The 15,908-nt window shown below is 35.7% G+C and overlaps 1 protein-coding gene across 1 annotated transcript; it reads right to left on the bottom strand.

The window, feature by feature from the left end:
• On the bottom strand, window positions 4,462-9,262 carry LOC18776673. The gene is made up of 5 exons (XM_020564311.1): window positions 8,371-9,262; window positions 7,952-8,050; window positions 6,810-6,854; window positions 5,362-5,499; window positions 4,462-5,180 (listed from the first exon to the last, which is right to left on the bottom strand). The coding sequence occupies exons 1-5, from the start codon at window positions 8,764-8,766 to the stop codon at window positions 4,818-4,820; spliced, it is 1,041 nt and encodes a 346-aa protein (XP_020419900.1). The 5' UTR covers window positions 8,767-9,262; the 3' UTR covers window positions 4,462-4,817.

Genomic DNA, 15,908 nt, shown 5'->3' with positions numbered 1-15,908 from the left:
GAGTTTACGGTGATTAATGTTATTAAAGATCTATAAACTAAATAAATGCAGTGAAGTGTTATTAATTTATCTAAATTGCAACCCAAGTTGAGTTGAAGATTTAAAATTTACTTTGTATATATACATCACATATAAAAAGTTTAGGTAAAACCTAGTTCTATCTAAATTGGGTTGTAATTTAGATAGACACTAGATTTGCCATCTCCATTCTAGTCGTGCAAAAGAACTAGAATAGCGAGGGAAGACCAATTAAAAGAATTCGATTTGAGCTAGTGTCTAACGTATCAAATTTGGGTTTGTTTTAAAAGATCAATCTTTTTTTCCTCAAACCTCTTTCACTCATGCCGTCAGTTTTCTTAATTGAATTCTTGACTATGTCATCAATTACTTAGGTTGAAGTTCTTCGTTTCTTTTGATTTTCCTAAAAGCAACTCCACCCATTTGCCTTTAGCCATGGAAAGGGGGAAGCTAGGGCAGTCACTATTCACGTAAATAGTGGTTACCCTTGCAAATAGTATTTTGTGTTTCCACCCGTTGCCATGGCAAAGGGCAATTACTATTCATTTTTTTGTTTTTATCACAAATTTTTTTACCTCAATAATTAATTTGGATAATATTTTCGGATAAGATTTCCGGGTTCCTACGTGTCAAGACTATTCATAATCGGATAAAATTTCCGAATAAGATTTTTGGGTTCAAATTTCGAATGAATTTCAAAATTCAAAATTCAGATAAATTTGGGTTCAAATTTCAGATAAGATTTTCATCCAATCAAATCCAGCCATGTGGCGTCTCTATCTTGCCAAAATTTTCTATAAAACCATAGACTCAGCTCATACCTCTCACACCACATCTTTCTATATTTTCATTTCTCATAGTTTAGAATTCATACTCCATTCATTCTCAATGGAAGATTTTAGGAGATGCTTGGAGAGGCACGAGCGAGAAACAAATGAGAGAAACCGTAGAGTAGATGAAATCAATATGTTGCAGAGAGAAGTCGATGAACAAGTTGTCATAGCAGTGGCTTTGCAAGATGAAGAGAACCAAGGTCGCCGCCGTGGTTCACAAGTCGGCCGCCGTCGGAATGTGGACAGACATAGGCATTCTGGGGATAAGAATCTTTTGGAAGATTATTTTATCCCAACTTCTTTGTACTCTGATGTTGATTTTCGAAGACGATTTAGAATGCAACCCCATTTGTTCAATAAAGTCATGCATGATATTTGCAATTATGATAATACTTTGTTCAAAAATGTGATGTTGCTGGGGTTTTGGGACTTCTTCTGGAGCAAAAACTTACAACTGTTATACGAATGTCGGCGTATGGAGCATCTGCTGATCAGGTGGATGAGATTTCCCGGATGGGGAAGTCCACTACGTTAGAGGCTTTGGTAAGATTTTGTGATGCCGTTGAAACTCTGTACACTAGGGACTACCTACGTAGACCTACTCCCAGGGACCTCCAACGGCTTCTACAAAATGCCGAAGCTCGAAGATTTCCAGGAATGATTGGTAGCATCGACTGCATGCACTGGCAATGGAAGAATTGCCCAACTGCCTTGCAAGGAGATTACGGGAATAGAAAAGGCCAAAAAAGTATCATCCTTGATGCCGTTGCTGGCTTCGACACATGGGTTAGGCATGCCTTCTTCGGAGTTGCCGGATCCCAAAATGACCTCAACGTGCTGGGTCAATCCCCGGTCTTCAATGATGTTTTGAGAGGCCAAGGCCCCAATATCACCTATCAAGTCAACAATACAGTCTACCAGACGGAGTATTATCTAGCTGACAGCATCTACCCGAGGTGGACCACATTTGTCAAATCCATTCCGAATCCCCGATCCCATAAGCAAAAATTATTTGCTGCCTATCAAGAAGGATACAGGAAAGATGTCGAAAGGTGTTTTGGCATCCTTCAAGCTCGGTGGTTGATTATTCGAGGTGCGGCCCGTATGTTTGATGAGGAGATCCTCAAAAGCATTATGATGACTTATATCATCCTCCATAATATGATTGTGGAGAATGAGTACAATTATGATGCTTTAGAGGTCTACGAATTGGATCCAATGAACACGGCCTTGACACGGATTTATGAAAAGCCCATGAGGCCAAGTAGAGAACCGTTTTAGCCGGAACCGTTGGTGAGGGATGGTCGTTTCATGACCCGGATGATAGATCGATATACAGAGATGCAATCTTCGTATATTCATAAAAGGCGTCAAGTTGACTTGATGGAGCATCTATGGGCGGTGAAAGGCAATGAAGATGAATGATGGAGCATAGATGCTTTGGTTATGTTTTATTTAGTTATGGTTTGGTTGTATTGGTTTTTATTTATTATGGTTTGGTTGTGGTTTGTTATTATTATTATGCCTTGTTTGTAGTTTTTTTTATTTTAGTTATGTTTTGTTTGATGTATGGAATATGTTGAATAAAAAGGTATTTTATTGAATGCTTTGTTTATTAAATAAAGAAATCCAATACAAGTCATTAAGAATTACTACTACTAAAATAAAATACATGAATTACAACAACTTTAATAGAAAACATGAAAAATACAAATACATAAAAGATATGCCAACTAATTTAATGGTTTTTATCATTTAACCAATCCGTGTTGCTAGGCCCATCATCCTGGAAAAGTCTTCTTCGCATAACATCCCTTCGTTCTAGCTTCCAAAATTATTTTGTTTCCAAGGACATATGGCTTGTATCCATCGCCATGGTTTCTCGATCAATCTTGTACATATCTTTTTTGCGTAAATACTCCTTTTCTCGTGCATACTTGGCTTGAATTGTCATCTCGTTCTCTTGGCGTTTCTGCTCCATTTCAATTCTTATGGCGTTCTGCCTTGCAATTTCCTCCAAAAATTTTGAATTATTATTGCTCGAATTACCTGCTTTCTTTGCCTTCGCAGCCTTTCGGCCAATGGGCATCGGTTCCTTTTTGATGGGTGAGTCTTGACTCATAGGAGAATCGAGAGGTGAATTCGATGTCGTTGAATCACGGAGTGGCGTCTCGTTTAACACAACGGCAGGACCCGTGGGAATAATTCTGAAGCGTTTGCAATATTTCACCACCTCCCAACATTCAAAATGGTTGAAATTTTTTTTGCCTTGCCCAGTTGCACCAAACCACATCTGTGCTTGAATCATCTATTTTTAAAAAAAATGGAAATGCAAGAAATATTTAAAATATATTGGATATGCAAGCAACAAAATAAAAAATAGAAATGCAATTAACCTTACAAATAAATTGGAAGTGCAAGAAATATTAAGAAATAATTGGAAATGCAAGAAATATTAACAAAATATTGAAAATGCAATTAATATTAAAAATATATATATATTAGGACATTAAACTTACAGTCACGATCTCTTGGACCACAGGAGTCCAAGAAATTGTGGTCACTCACCGTTGGATATTAATCTAATGGTTCAAAAAAGTTTCTTAAAATGAGTGCAAGAGTGAGTGAACCGTTGAATTTACATCCAACGGTGAGTGACCACAAATCTCTTGGACCCCTGTAGTCCAAGAGATCAGGACTGTTAAACTTAATAAAACGAAAATTACAAAATACTTACCTCGTTACTAAGATTTTCCCTGCTTCTATGGTTGTCCATTGCTTTTGCCAAGACATCTCTCCATTTTCCCAACTCTTTATTGAGAATTTTCCACATACTAGACAATGTCATTTCCGTCCGAGTCGATCCCGGAATTTTTTCACAAAATTCGGCATGAATTTTTTTCCACATATGAAAAATTTTCATCTCATTGCCTGACACAGGACAATGACAAACTTGGAGCCAAGCCTCAGACAAGGAAACATCTTCCATGGTGCTCCACGCCCCTCCGGTTTCGACAGAAGAAGCCATAAAGATAAGAACTAAAAATACAAGGTGAAAGAGAGGAAAATGTTGAGTATAAAGAGTGAATAATAGTAGAAGTAGAAGAAAATGTATGAGGATTGGTGTTGAAAGTGAAGGGTATTGATAGGTATTTATAAAAAATAAAAATAATCAGAATTTTTTAGTATTTTTTAAAAAAAATTTCGATTTTTTTTCATAATTTTATTGCCAAAAAAATGCCAGCCGTTGGATTGGAGGAGGAGAAGCAGATCGAAGTGCTGGGGGGTGCCACGTGGCTTCTACCCGTTGGAGCTTGTGCAGGGCTAACATCAGCGCATGCGAGTTTAAATTTTTTTTACCTCCCGCTAACGTCGCGCATGACGTCATCAACCCTCGGACTCGAGCTTGGGCTAAACTGGCCTAAGGGCCAGCCCAACTTCGTAGGTCCCACTCCCAACCCGGGCCTGGACTCCTCGCTGGAACGTCGTTTTTTTTTTCCTTCCCCCAGCCTTGGGCTCAGCCCTCCGCTGGAGTTGCTCTAAGGGTTTGTGAAGTTATCTAATTTTCTTTTAAGCTACGATTTTTTCAATAAACAAAATAACCATCAAATTTTGTTTAAATGAAGTGAAACATTCAGATTCGAATTTTGAGAAAATAAGAGAATACGAGGGAAAGATAAACAAACAAGAGAGAGGATCCTCTTCCTTTCCGCCTGCTCCCCAAGGCTACATAAACAGAAACCTACTACTCACCATTTGCCATAATCAAATGACATAAACTTGGACAAATATTCCCTTGCCTGGTATTTGATCTGATATGTGAATGAAGTTAGTTACATTAAATCACAAACTTTCTCTATGGCCCCATTGATGTGTTCTTGCTCCATGAGAGCAATGCAAATTTAACTCAGATTAAGGACAGAAAACCGCATGAAGGGATCAATTTCGTCGTATACATAGATTCTTTTAATTTGATTTCATGTTTGCGGTGAGATCTCCATGACTTGTCTTCATCCTTCGCAAGAACAAGGGAACAGGCTTTTCCAAGACAGATACATTGATACTGTTCCAAACATCAGCTGTGGTGGGAAGTTGAGCAATTTTCTCAGCGATGTTCATGTCTTCTGGAAGAACAGAAGCAAAGACGGTGTATTCTTTTTTCCACTCTTCGTGGTTTGCAAGGCTTATAAAAAATTCCGGGCCAGAACCAATCCACGCAACCGAACCCCTTCTTATGGTTGGGCAAACCTCAGTTGGAATCTTCTTAAATATCACTCCTTGGGCATCAAGTGTTCCTTGAACCAGTGCAAAAGGAGGACCAAAAGGAGCCTGGCAAATGCACAGAAGAACGTTATATATTGAACGCTCGGACCAAACATGGTATTACCACAGTCAAATTTAGGTAGCACATCTCCCATGAGAGAGCATAGGTGATATGAAACTGCATAACGAAACTTTAGACATGCAAAATCAACTTCAGAAAAGGAAAAGGAATTTAATCAAGCCTTACATTTTTTATGTGGTTTCCTTCTGAATCCCATGATGACCCACGTCTCTCTGCACGATAAAACTGGCAGCCTGCACAATGGCGCAATGCCAACAACTCAAGAATGTAGGCTACAGAATGAGGGGCACAGTCAGGCAAAAGCTGCATAAATGAACATTAAAACTAGAAATTGTTAGCGTGTGGCATAAATCAAAGAAACATATAAACCTGCATAAGTGATGAGCAAAAATCTGAAGTTTTCTTCAGATTGGAAAAAATTAACACTCTGCAAACTGCATATCCTTACAATATACCAAATAACAAAAACTCATGTCTTTTTTTTATGAGAGATACACGTCTTATCAAATTATAACAGTAAGGCACATCAAAGCAACGAACCTTCCAGTGAAGACTCATAATTAGATACATTATTCTTTGCATGGTACACACATACTTTCTTTAACAGGCCTCCACAAATTATCAAGATAACATGTTTTAACAGATAAAACACAAGATATTACAAGCTCATATAATTTAATTTGCACATTTAGAATACAACTAACATGCACACCAAATTTAAAGACATAAAGTTTTCTTGTTTTGTTTCTTTTTTAAGAAAAATAAAAGATTTATAAACAGGGGAGGAAGCGCAACAAGACCAGGGGTACCTTCAAAAAGTCCCACCATCTCTTTTTCTGTTCTATCCCAGGACAGACAGACTTTTTGTTCCCTCTCTCTTTTGTCCTTCCAACCCACCACAGATAGAAATTAATAATAATCCGTAGAGCTAAAACCTCTGAGTTTTATCTCCACTCTCAACCGGGCTAAGGGACTAGTTGACTAAAGTTTGTGAATCTTTTGGTCTGATTAATTTCTCTGCAGATTGGAACGAAGATAAATCCTCCAGTAAGTTTCAGTGTATCATTGAAATCAATGGACTAGAGGCTTATTTTGCTGATTTTGTTAGAGGCCCCATAAATATGAAGTCCTTGCTCCATCACTGCTTCTAAACTTTATTCTCAAAAGGATTTTTTGTCAGTTAAAGGAAATTTGAATAACATTAGAGACCCCGTAAGTATGAAAACCTGACCCCGCCACTGCTCTTGAATAATGTTCTCTCATGATGCTATCCAATCATTATGAGAATAAGAACGTGAGCCAAAACTCAGAATCAAGTTCCAGGGGGATACTAGACTTTGAGCAATGCCTGTCTAGGAGGACGCCTCTTTGAATTATTGAACCAAGTCAGAAAAATAACATGAACAAAAATTTATGGACACAAAGTTAACTCTAGAGGTTGTATTCGGACTGATTAGTACATTGTAAACCACCCTCTAGAGTCCGCCCCTTAGAATTCATATTCCTTTTGCAAATAGTTTATAAACGCAGTTTTATGATGCATAAAATAAGTTATAGAATAAAAAATAAATATGAAAAAGGGAGTTGAAAATTCTGATGGCATTAACACTTACTTTTATATGAAGAGTTCCATACTTTGTTTCCAAGCCAACAATGCCCTACAAAGAGAAAATATAGGTACATCAACAGTTTAATAAATTGATAATACAACCAATTTCTGAGAACCTATAACAACGAAACATAATCAATAAAAAAGAGTCAAAGACTACAAGAATGACAGAACCCTTGCAATTGTAACGTGGAAAGCTACTAAGAAAATGCCCTATCATGTCTTCTTCCTAATCTAAAAAAAAACATGCTATTATTTTGAAGGTACATGTACTGCAATTGTGTGAAAAGCAACAACGACCTGATTTCATCCTGTAACAGGTCATGAACTGGCTCAGGAGGTACAGAGACTTACAGTCCCACACAGAACAATGATGTAGAACACAGTGGCTCACCCTAGTTTATTTCTTACAGAGTGAATCCACCACATTCAATTGAATTTTCATTTTCTTTTTACCTAATGGATGTTATAGCTATAACACAGATGCTGTTATCTGTGTTAGTCGAAAGATATTCATAATTAAAAGCAGAGGTTTATAGCTTTTACCATCTTAAGAACTCCACCTTAAAAGAAACACATATACGCAATCAGAGTTCATATTCTTTGGATAAAAAGACTTGTTCAGAGAAAAAAAAAAAAATTTCAAGAAAGGAAAGAAGATTTGTTGTCTTTGCATACAGGATTTTTTTAATCATATTTTCATATATCAATTTGCACATGGAATACATCTTGCAAAGTTTTAGACGTATATGCCTATCAAATTTGCACATGGAATACTGGAACTAACAAGAAACAAAAAGAACAAGTTGATAGACATATAAGTTCGAAAATTTGCCAGATGCATTCCATGTGCAGGTTGATGGGCATATATGACAATGAACAAATTCCTGTATGCAAAGACAAGAAGTCTTCTTTCTTTTTTTTTTCTTTTTTTTCTTATCTGAAAAAGTCTTCAATCGCTACAAATAATAAGAAAATTTCCAAGAAACAGGACTTTGATTCCTTATTTTCGAACAGTTCTACTGATTAATAGTTCTTGTAGCAACAACTTCTACTGGCTGAGAAATGGAAACTTAAGATGGCAACAAGTTTCAGTATAAGAAGAGCAAGAATAATAAAAATATAGTGCTCATCAAACTTTCATACCTCTCCTCTCCCAAAGATGAGTCCAGAAGTCCAACTAACTGTTTCCCCTACTTCCTGCCGCTCAGGAGCCAATGTATCTTTCTGTTTCTTCAGCCAGCACTGAAGTGACAAAGTTTCAACACAAAGAATTCAAAACTTAAGCACTTGAGATTTAGAATAATATTCAAAAAAGCAAATCCAAATTATGCGCACTCACAATTCATTGGATGGTAAAATGCAGACTTTGATAATATGCTCACAGAATGGCAAGTCCTATGTCATTTCTACAGAGACTTTGAAAATACGCTCAAGGAATCAAGTACATAGCTCAAGACTAACTGAACTTATATAATGCTATCCAAATCAAAACAAACATAAGAAACTATACAATTTTTAATCGATTTTGATAACAAAAAAACCAGGCTCCAGATTCAACTTACCTCACCAAATTTTGAGCCACATGCCTCCTTGTTCCCACAGAAAACCCAGCTATCACACAAACAAGGCCCATCAGTCCCAGTACACATGGCTTTACATGCCTTGCAACACTGCTCAGAAGAATTGAACTTAAACTCTGAACCCCACTTCACAGCAGCCCCCCAGAGCTCCAAATTCTCAGTCCCTCTGCAACATGCTCCACTCTCTCCCTCCACCCCAACACCTCCACCCTCCTCCACCAATTCCAGGGACTCAAGCTCGGAAAATGAAGAGGCTTCATTGGGTTTAAGCACTACACAGAGGGCAGCGTAGACCAGAGCACAGGAAGCCAAACCCACCAAGAGGAGGACGAGAGGAGAGCAATGGGTGGCTTCTGGGTCGTTTTGCCTCCGACCCATTTGAGGATTGGGGGAGAAGAGTGAGACCCGGAAGGGGATTCGGAGTCTCTGGTCTGGATTATGGGCAAAGATTTGTGCTCGGAGATTTTGGCGTTGACTTTTGACAAAAATTGATCATGGATAATGATCATGGATAAAAAAAGAGGGGCAACACCGGTATGGGGAACTGGTTCGACTGAGTCAATGTTGTCTTTGTCATTTTATATTGTTTTCTTTTTCAAGGATGCTTGCCTTTTTCTTTTTTTTTGGGTCGATAGGATGCTTGGTTTTAGTTTGTAATTAGGGGATCTTTGTGCCTTCTATTTTTGTTTAGGTGATGTCTAACTTTAATCAATGCATTTAGGTGGTAATTAATCAATGAAATTAGGTGTTACTTAATCAATGCCTTTAGCCCTAGCTCTTCCCTCCCCCCCTTTCTATAAACTATAATTGTGCATTAGAGGTAGGCACAATACTACTTCAATTTAAAAAAATGAAAAGGATGCAGTAGCAAAAACAAAAACAAAAAAAGAAAGAGAAAAACTTTAACGTATAATTGTTAAAAATCCAACACTTTTTATGTCTTCATAGTTTCATTAACTTACGTCACTGTGTTTCTGTTGAAGGATCTAAAGTTTTACTTGGTCACCGTATGTTACATAGGCTATCGAATTGTTGGTTTGGTAGCTGTCCTTCCACAAATTTTCAATATGCAAACAGAAAAATATCAAAAAGAAAAAAGAATAAGAAAAAGACGGACTCGATTTGGGTAGGCTGAGGGAATTTGTGTGTAGAGAGTAGGTGTTCTATGGTAGAGAAAGAAGGAGGAAGGGGAAGAGGGAAGGGGGAATAGAGGAAGGGGCTGTGAAGAGGGAAGGGGGAAGTGACTTCAAGGTGGGCGGAGTTGGTTGGAGCTGCCGGTGGCGCACAGGGGATGGGAGAAGGTGAGAAATTTTTTTTTTTTCAATTTTAATTGTTTAAAAGATATACCTTTTTTTTTAAAAAAAAATTATGATTTTTCTATTTTTAAAATACCCTTAAAATGGATGGAAAATTGGATTGTGTTAAAGTCAAATGACAAATCATGGATTTTTTAAAAAATTAAGAGGACATTTCTCTTAATTTTTTCATAAAATGACAATTAAAACTGAGGTATAAATTTAGGTGACATTTCTTAAAAAATCTCTTATCTGGAATAACATGCATTATAATTTCATGATGCCGTGATGTGTTTGTATTCACATTTTATTTTATTTTATTGTGTGCAGGAAAAAAATGTTAGTGGGGTAAAATCTCAGTATCAATATTGCCCACGCTATTGTAGAGTAATCCATAAATTAATATAAAGTATTTACCAGACAGGTCTATAAAGTTTTGATACAAGTCATATTAAAGATATCATAAGCTCAAATTTCCCATCTTCAGTTAATAATTAATGTAATCAATTTAATTTGCTTAATTTGACTTGAATATGTTAAGACAAGTATCGGGCTTTGAATCATCATGTGCAACTCTATTTTGCACACGACGGAAAAACATTTATGTACATTTTTACTCTTCGTCATGTAAATTAACAAAGTCAAGACCTTCACAAAGTTAGCTATAATTTTTTATTTTTTATTTTTGAATTTTAGCAGAGCCAGATTTCAATTAATAATAATAATATTCATTTTTTGGTGGTGTCAAAATGTATTTTGTAGGGCGGCGGGCCCTCCTCGGGTATTAATTATAAACAATCACATTCCATAGTCTTGATTTGCATGTTCCAAGACTTTGGAGTTTTTCTTTTGTTGAAGTATAAAAGTTTAGACTACTTTTAATCTGGATAAGCGATCTCGTTTTTAGTTTAGTTTAGTGACATTTATTAGTTTCTATTTTGTTCAAGGATGTTATGAGTTCAAATTTCGGTAAGTTCTTCAATCATTACGTTCATTCTAGATTAATTTCCAATCCCTTTTGACCAATCATTTTTTTACTACTTCAAAACATCAGAGATTCAGATATTATATAATCAACAACGGATGGAATTATAACCATTAATTCACACTCACTATTCATGAATTCATCATGATGTTACTAGAATTACAAACAGGCATTTATTTATTTATTTAACTTTATTATTACAACCTAAATTAAGATAGAAGGTTGTCAAATTAACCACACATGTGGGACGTAATCGGAAACCACATCTGTATCATTATTTAGACTTGTGGCCTGAGAAATGCAGCAACTGAGTGAACCCAACTTTCATGGAGTAGTGATGCCTGCAATGAAAATATCGACGACACCAAAAGAACTTCAGGATAACACAAAACTCGCATATTAGTCCAAAAATAACATGCACAAAACTGCCCTGCAACGAGCTTCAATACCATATTCTCCAATTAGCTACTGCAGAAAAGACCAACAACGTATACCAAACTAACAAGATTAACATAGTTTGATGAAGCAAACAAGTTTCGCTTCGATTTTATATATTTGAGGGGGAGAGAGAGAGAGGAGAGAGAAAGAAGGAAAGATGGGTGTTTCTTACTCCCACACTTGAAGTGGCGAGGCATCTCCCTACCACACCCTTCAGTGAGCCTTATGGCGTGGTTGATCATGGACGAAATTACCTTAATGACTAAAGGCCATGTTTGGTACGCCTCATTGGACTGGATTGGGTTAATTAGCACTTGAAACCCTTGTTTGGTAAGAGACGGGACTAACTTAAATGAGTCCAATAGTGAGAAAAAAAAGCCTCACTCGCTCGTCTAATACAGTGAGTTTGAAAAGTGGTTCTCTAAATAGCACGCTCACTAAATAGAACACGTGAGTCCGACGCCTCTCTTTAAAAAATATCATAATTTTATTTATTTTCTTTTAATTATTGTTTTAGATCTTTGAATGACTTTTTTTATTTTTTTGCAGCATTTATTTATTTTAGATAAAAATCCTTAACTAAATTTAAATATTACAATAATTATTTTGATATTGCATTTGGAAAATCAAACTATAGTAATTTACAAATGTTTGATATTTTTTTGATATTGAAACAAGTTTAATAATTCATGATGTGATGCTTTCTTTATCGCAAGTAATTTTTACCTTGTCAAATTATGTTTTTCAGTTTGAAGTCAAAAGTCAAATATATAAAAATTATACATATATATATATATAATTTAATTATTGTTTTACTTGGTCCCTGAAAAACTTAGAATTATATTGAGTGAGATTAGCTCCTTTAACAATGTTTCCACCAACTAAGATTAATCTTGAGGAGCCAAAAAATAAATATCATAATTTTATTCTTCATTAAAATTAAAAAAAAATTTATTTGTTTTCTTTTTATTATTGTTTTAAATATTTTTTTTTGGTTGCCAGATATTGTTATAAATCTTTGAATTGAGTTTCTTTTTAGCATTTATTTATCTTTTAGGTCAAAAACCCCAATTAAATTTAAATATTATAAGAATTATTTTTTAGTTAGACACAGCACCAAACATAGGTCTTCACTATTTTTACAATCCAGCTTCTTAGTCCGACGCAACACCAAATGTAGGTCAATACTTAATCCAGCTTAGGCCACTCTGAGCTAATCCGAGATAGTCCTATGATTTAGTCCAGTCCATGACAGTCCGCCATGCCAAACGACCCCAAAATAGGTTGTAGCCTAGGGGGAGTTTTGGGGATTAAAAAAATCAAACCTATATATTTGACTTGTTTTAAACATAGCCCAATATATATTAACCTATTACTAGTCCAAAAAAGTCCAATTCTTTATGAGTTTAGTTGCAAGACATCAACAAAAATACATATTAAAATAGGTACACTTTCAATTATGTTGTCGAACATATTTTTTATTTTACAATATGTGCTTTTTGGTTTCATTAATGAGTAATGCTACACTTACCATATTTTTATCCCACATTTCTATACCACATGATGTGGCATGTCCATATTATATGCCACATCAATTAAATCAATAAAGTGTATTTTAATTAAGACAATTAGAAAAATAAACACTGGAATAAATCATAAAAGAAGAAAATATTAAATAATTTTAATTGATGTGGCTGTCCAACTCAGCTGCCACATAAGATGGTATAGGAATGTGGTATACAAATGTGGTAAGAGTAGCATTATTCTTCATTAATATGTATTTGTTTTATATTAAACCTTATTGGAAATTAGCATTTAGCCATGCACTCGAGGTCCTAGGTCTAATTTCCCTCTCCACAAATATCGCTTGTATAAAAAGAAAAAAAGCATAATGAAAATTAGTCAATGAAAGTATGAACTAGCGTGATTTATATGATTTAATGTATATTTTTATTTTTAAAAAGACTATAGAAACTGTAAGTAAAAAATATAATTAGATTTTAAGGTAATAACTTTAGCTAGCTCACCATTGAAAAATTCATGGTTCTACCATTACGGTTGATATCAATGGGTGGCTGCAAGCTTGGGGGATCACATGGCATATGCATTCAACATGACTGACCCTTGCGTGCTAGCAACACTGTGGCGATGGATGCAGGGACAAACCCAACCACAGGCTAACCTGGGCTATAGCCCATACAGCTTTTATTATTTTCCAGCCCAAAGTCACATGTAGCCCACCCTACAGCCTTCCCCACTTCACACATCAACCCTTCAACATGTTCAATTTTTTTTTGGTGGGTCATATTTTATTGGTGGAATGTTAGCAAACAATTATTGTATGACGGAATCTTACAATTTTCTTTCCTCAATTTATTGTTATTCAAATTTGGGGATTTTTTAAGATTTAAGAAGTATAAATTAAGGATTTTCAATTCAATGTTATGAATTATCAATTAGGGATTTGCAATTAGGTTTTGTACGTAAGGTAAATTTAGCCCACCTCAATTTGAAATCCTGAGTCCGTCCCCAATTTCAATTCAGGTAAATTCATGCCTTTATCTTGAGTGCCCTCTCCTCATGGTACTGGGCAACAAACCATTTTCACTTCCCGCATGGCTAGAACAACCAGAACTAGGAAGACCCGAAAGCCATTGATGACCTTCTTTCTCTCTTTAACTACGTACTTTGACACAAATATGTGAGAATGTGAAGGTAAAAAGTCCCACATTGGAAAGTTGAGAAACCTAGCAAGGGTGTATAAGGAGTTGGGCTACTCTCCCCATTGCCAATTGATTTTGGGGTGGAACCTCAACTTCCTTCATGGTATCAGAGCGGGTTGCCCACGTATGAAAGCTCAACGGCCACACGTGCTCCAAGTCACCCAAAATATGTTGTCCATGTGTTAGGATTGAAAATTCATCACACGTGCGGAGGCGTGTGAGAATGTGAAGGTAAAGAGTCTCACATTGAAAAGTTAAGAAACCTAGCAAATGTTTACAAAAAGTTGGGCTACTCTGCCCATTGTCAATTAATTTTGGGATGGAACCTCAACTTCCTTCAAAATAACTAGCTAGGTAGGTATTTTATAAAAAAGTTGAATTTGGGTACTCTATAATTTTGCTCAATGTTCCACTGTGCTTTTTAGTTTTCTCACTGCTAGAAAATACAAGACTGCCAACTGATCAATCATTAAATATTCATTGTTTGACTTCACTAGTTTGAGCTATACTCATTGCTGGATTTCGTAAGGTAATAGCTAGTTTTTTTTTTTTTTTAATAAAAAAAATGTATTTAACCACACATTGGTGCTCTTTAGAATGCTATAAATTAAAGAGTTTTTCTATTTAAACCCCACACTTTTCTTTGTTCATTCCAATACTTAAATCATTAAGCTCTTAAGTTTTATTGTTGTGTAAAAAGACAAAAAAGGTAATCCAACTTAATACTTAACCTTAGTATATCTATACACACACCCCACCACTCTTCATGTTAAGTTTTAGAAAAACACAAACATATGGGCACCTGTAACCACTGGAGGAACCTCTCGAGCTTGGTCTCTTCTATTGAGCTTGCCATTGCTGTGTGTGCCACTCTGAGAGTTGATTTGTTGTTCAGAGAGAGAGAGAGAGAGAGAGAGAGAGAGAGAGAGAGAGAGCACAAAGGGGTTTTAGCAGGTAGCAACTTCAAGTGTTTCTATGCTCTAAAAAAGAAAGCACCAAAGCCGCTGCCTAAACTTTTCTTTGCATACGGGATGTTAATGTTGGTAATGGAAGAAAATGGGGCAATCGAGAAAGAAAAAAATTACACCTTTTTTCACTTCGAACCATCCACAACCCTCATCATCCACTGCTTCTCCATCCCCAATTGATCAAATTCCAGTTACATTCACCCCAAATAAAAAAATTAAAAAAATATGAAAACAAATTGAATATACAAAACAAATTTGGTTGATTTTATTTTATATAACAATTTGGGGAAAGTGTTTTGAACCCTAGCACCCCTCCCATATCAATTTAATTGTCAACATTTTTCTATCAAAATCTCCTAGTTCATTCTCAATTTTTTAACAAAATAAATAATAATCAAATAATAATGCTACACGTTTGACAATAATGTTTTTATCTCTTTAAGTAATGTGAGGTTGAGGTGAACTTAGAGTAGTGAGGGGTAAGATAGCGGGGTGTGGGTGTTGTGTTGATGAGTTTTTTTATTTTATTTTTTACTGGGTGTGTATTTAGGGGTAGTTTAGGAAAATAGTGGGGTTTTCTTAGAAATTGTGAAAATTTGAATTAGAAGTTAGGGTGAACAAAGAAAAGTATAAAGTTAAAATAGAAAATGGTGATTATTTAACTTTAATCTCCAATCAATCAATTAGTTAAGCAAATTGGAGAGAATTAATTAAGACTGAATAATAGAACTTGTCAAATGAATTAAAACTTAAAAGGGTATATGGACAATTGTCTCTTCATACACAAAGGAAATGTACAAGAGAGAGTTTAAACTACTTTATTATAGTTTATATTAATCTAATTTACGGAGAGGAAGACTTGAACTCAAATGCAAAAAGACGGAGTCCTGACCAACTGACCTAAACCATATTTGTCAAAGAGGACATGTTAGGCCATCTCCAGCCAGGGGCTATATCCCAAATATAGCCATAAAATAATGCAAAACCCATCTCCAGCCATGGGCTAAACAAAATTTTGGTCATATTTGGCCCTTTGGCCCTCTAACCGGGCCAAATGTAGCCCAGCTTTGGCCTAGGCCAAATTTGTAGTGGGGCCCATCCATGTGCTTTT

The sequence above is a fragment of the Prunus persica genome, chromosome G5, assembly GCF_000346465.2.
Source record: "Prunus persica cultivar Lovell chromosome G5, Prunus_persica_NCBIv2, whole genome shotgun sequence".
In the NCBI taxonomy this organism is placed as follows: Eukaryota; Viridiplantae; Streptophyta; class Magnoliopsida; order Rosales; family Rosaceae; genus Prunus; species Prunus persica.
Note: the sequence above shows the minus strand (reverse complement) of the source record. Positions and strands in the feature narration are given on the sequence as shown.

Bases quoted from the DNA above. Each gene is read 5' to 3' on its own strand.
- LOC18776673 (XM_020564311.1), bottom strand. From the start codon at position 8,766: ATGGGTCGGAGGCAAAACGACCCAGAAGCCACCCATTGCTCTCCTCTC. The intron at 5,500-6,809 runs GTAAGTGTTAAT...TCATTTATGCAG, and splicing joins ATGGAACTCTTCATATAAAA to CTTTTGCCTGACTGTGCCCC. The intron at 5,181-5,361 runs GTAAGGCTTGAT...TGCATTTGCCAG, and splicing joins AAGGAAACCACATAAAAAAT to GCTCCTTTTGGTCCTCCTTT.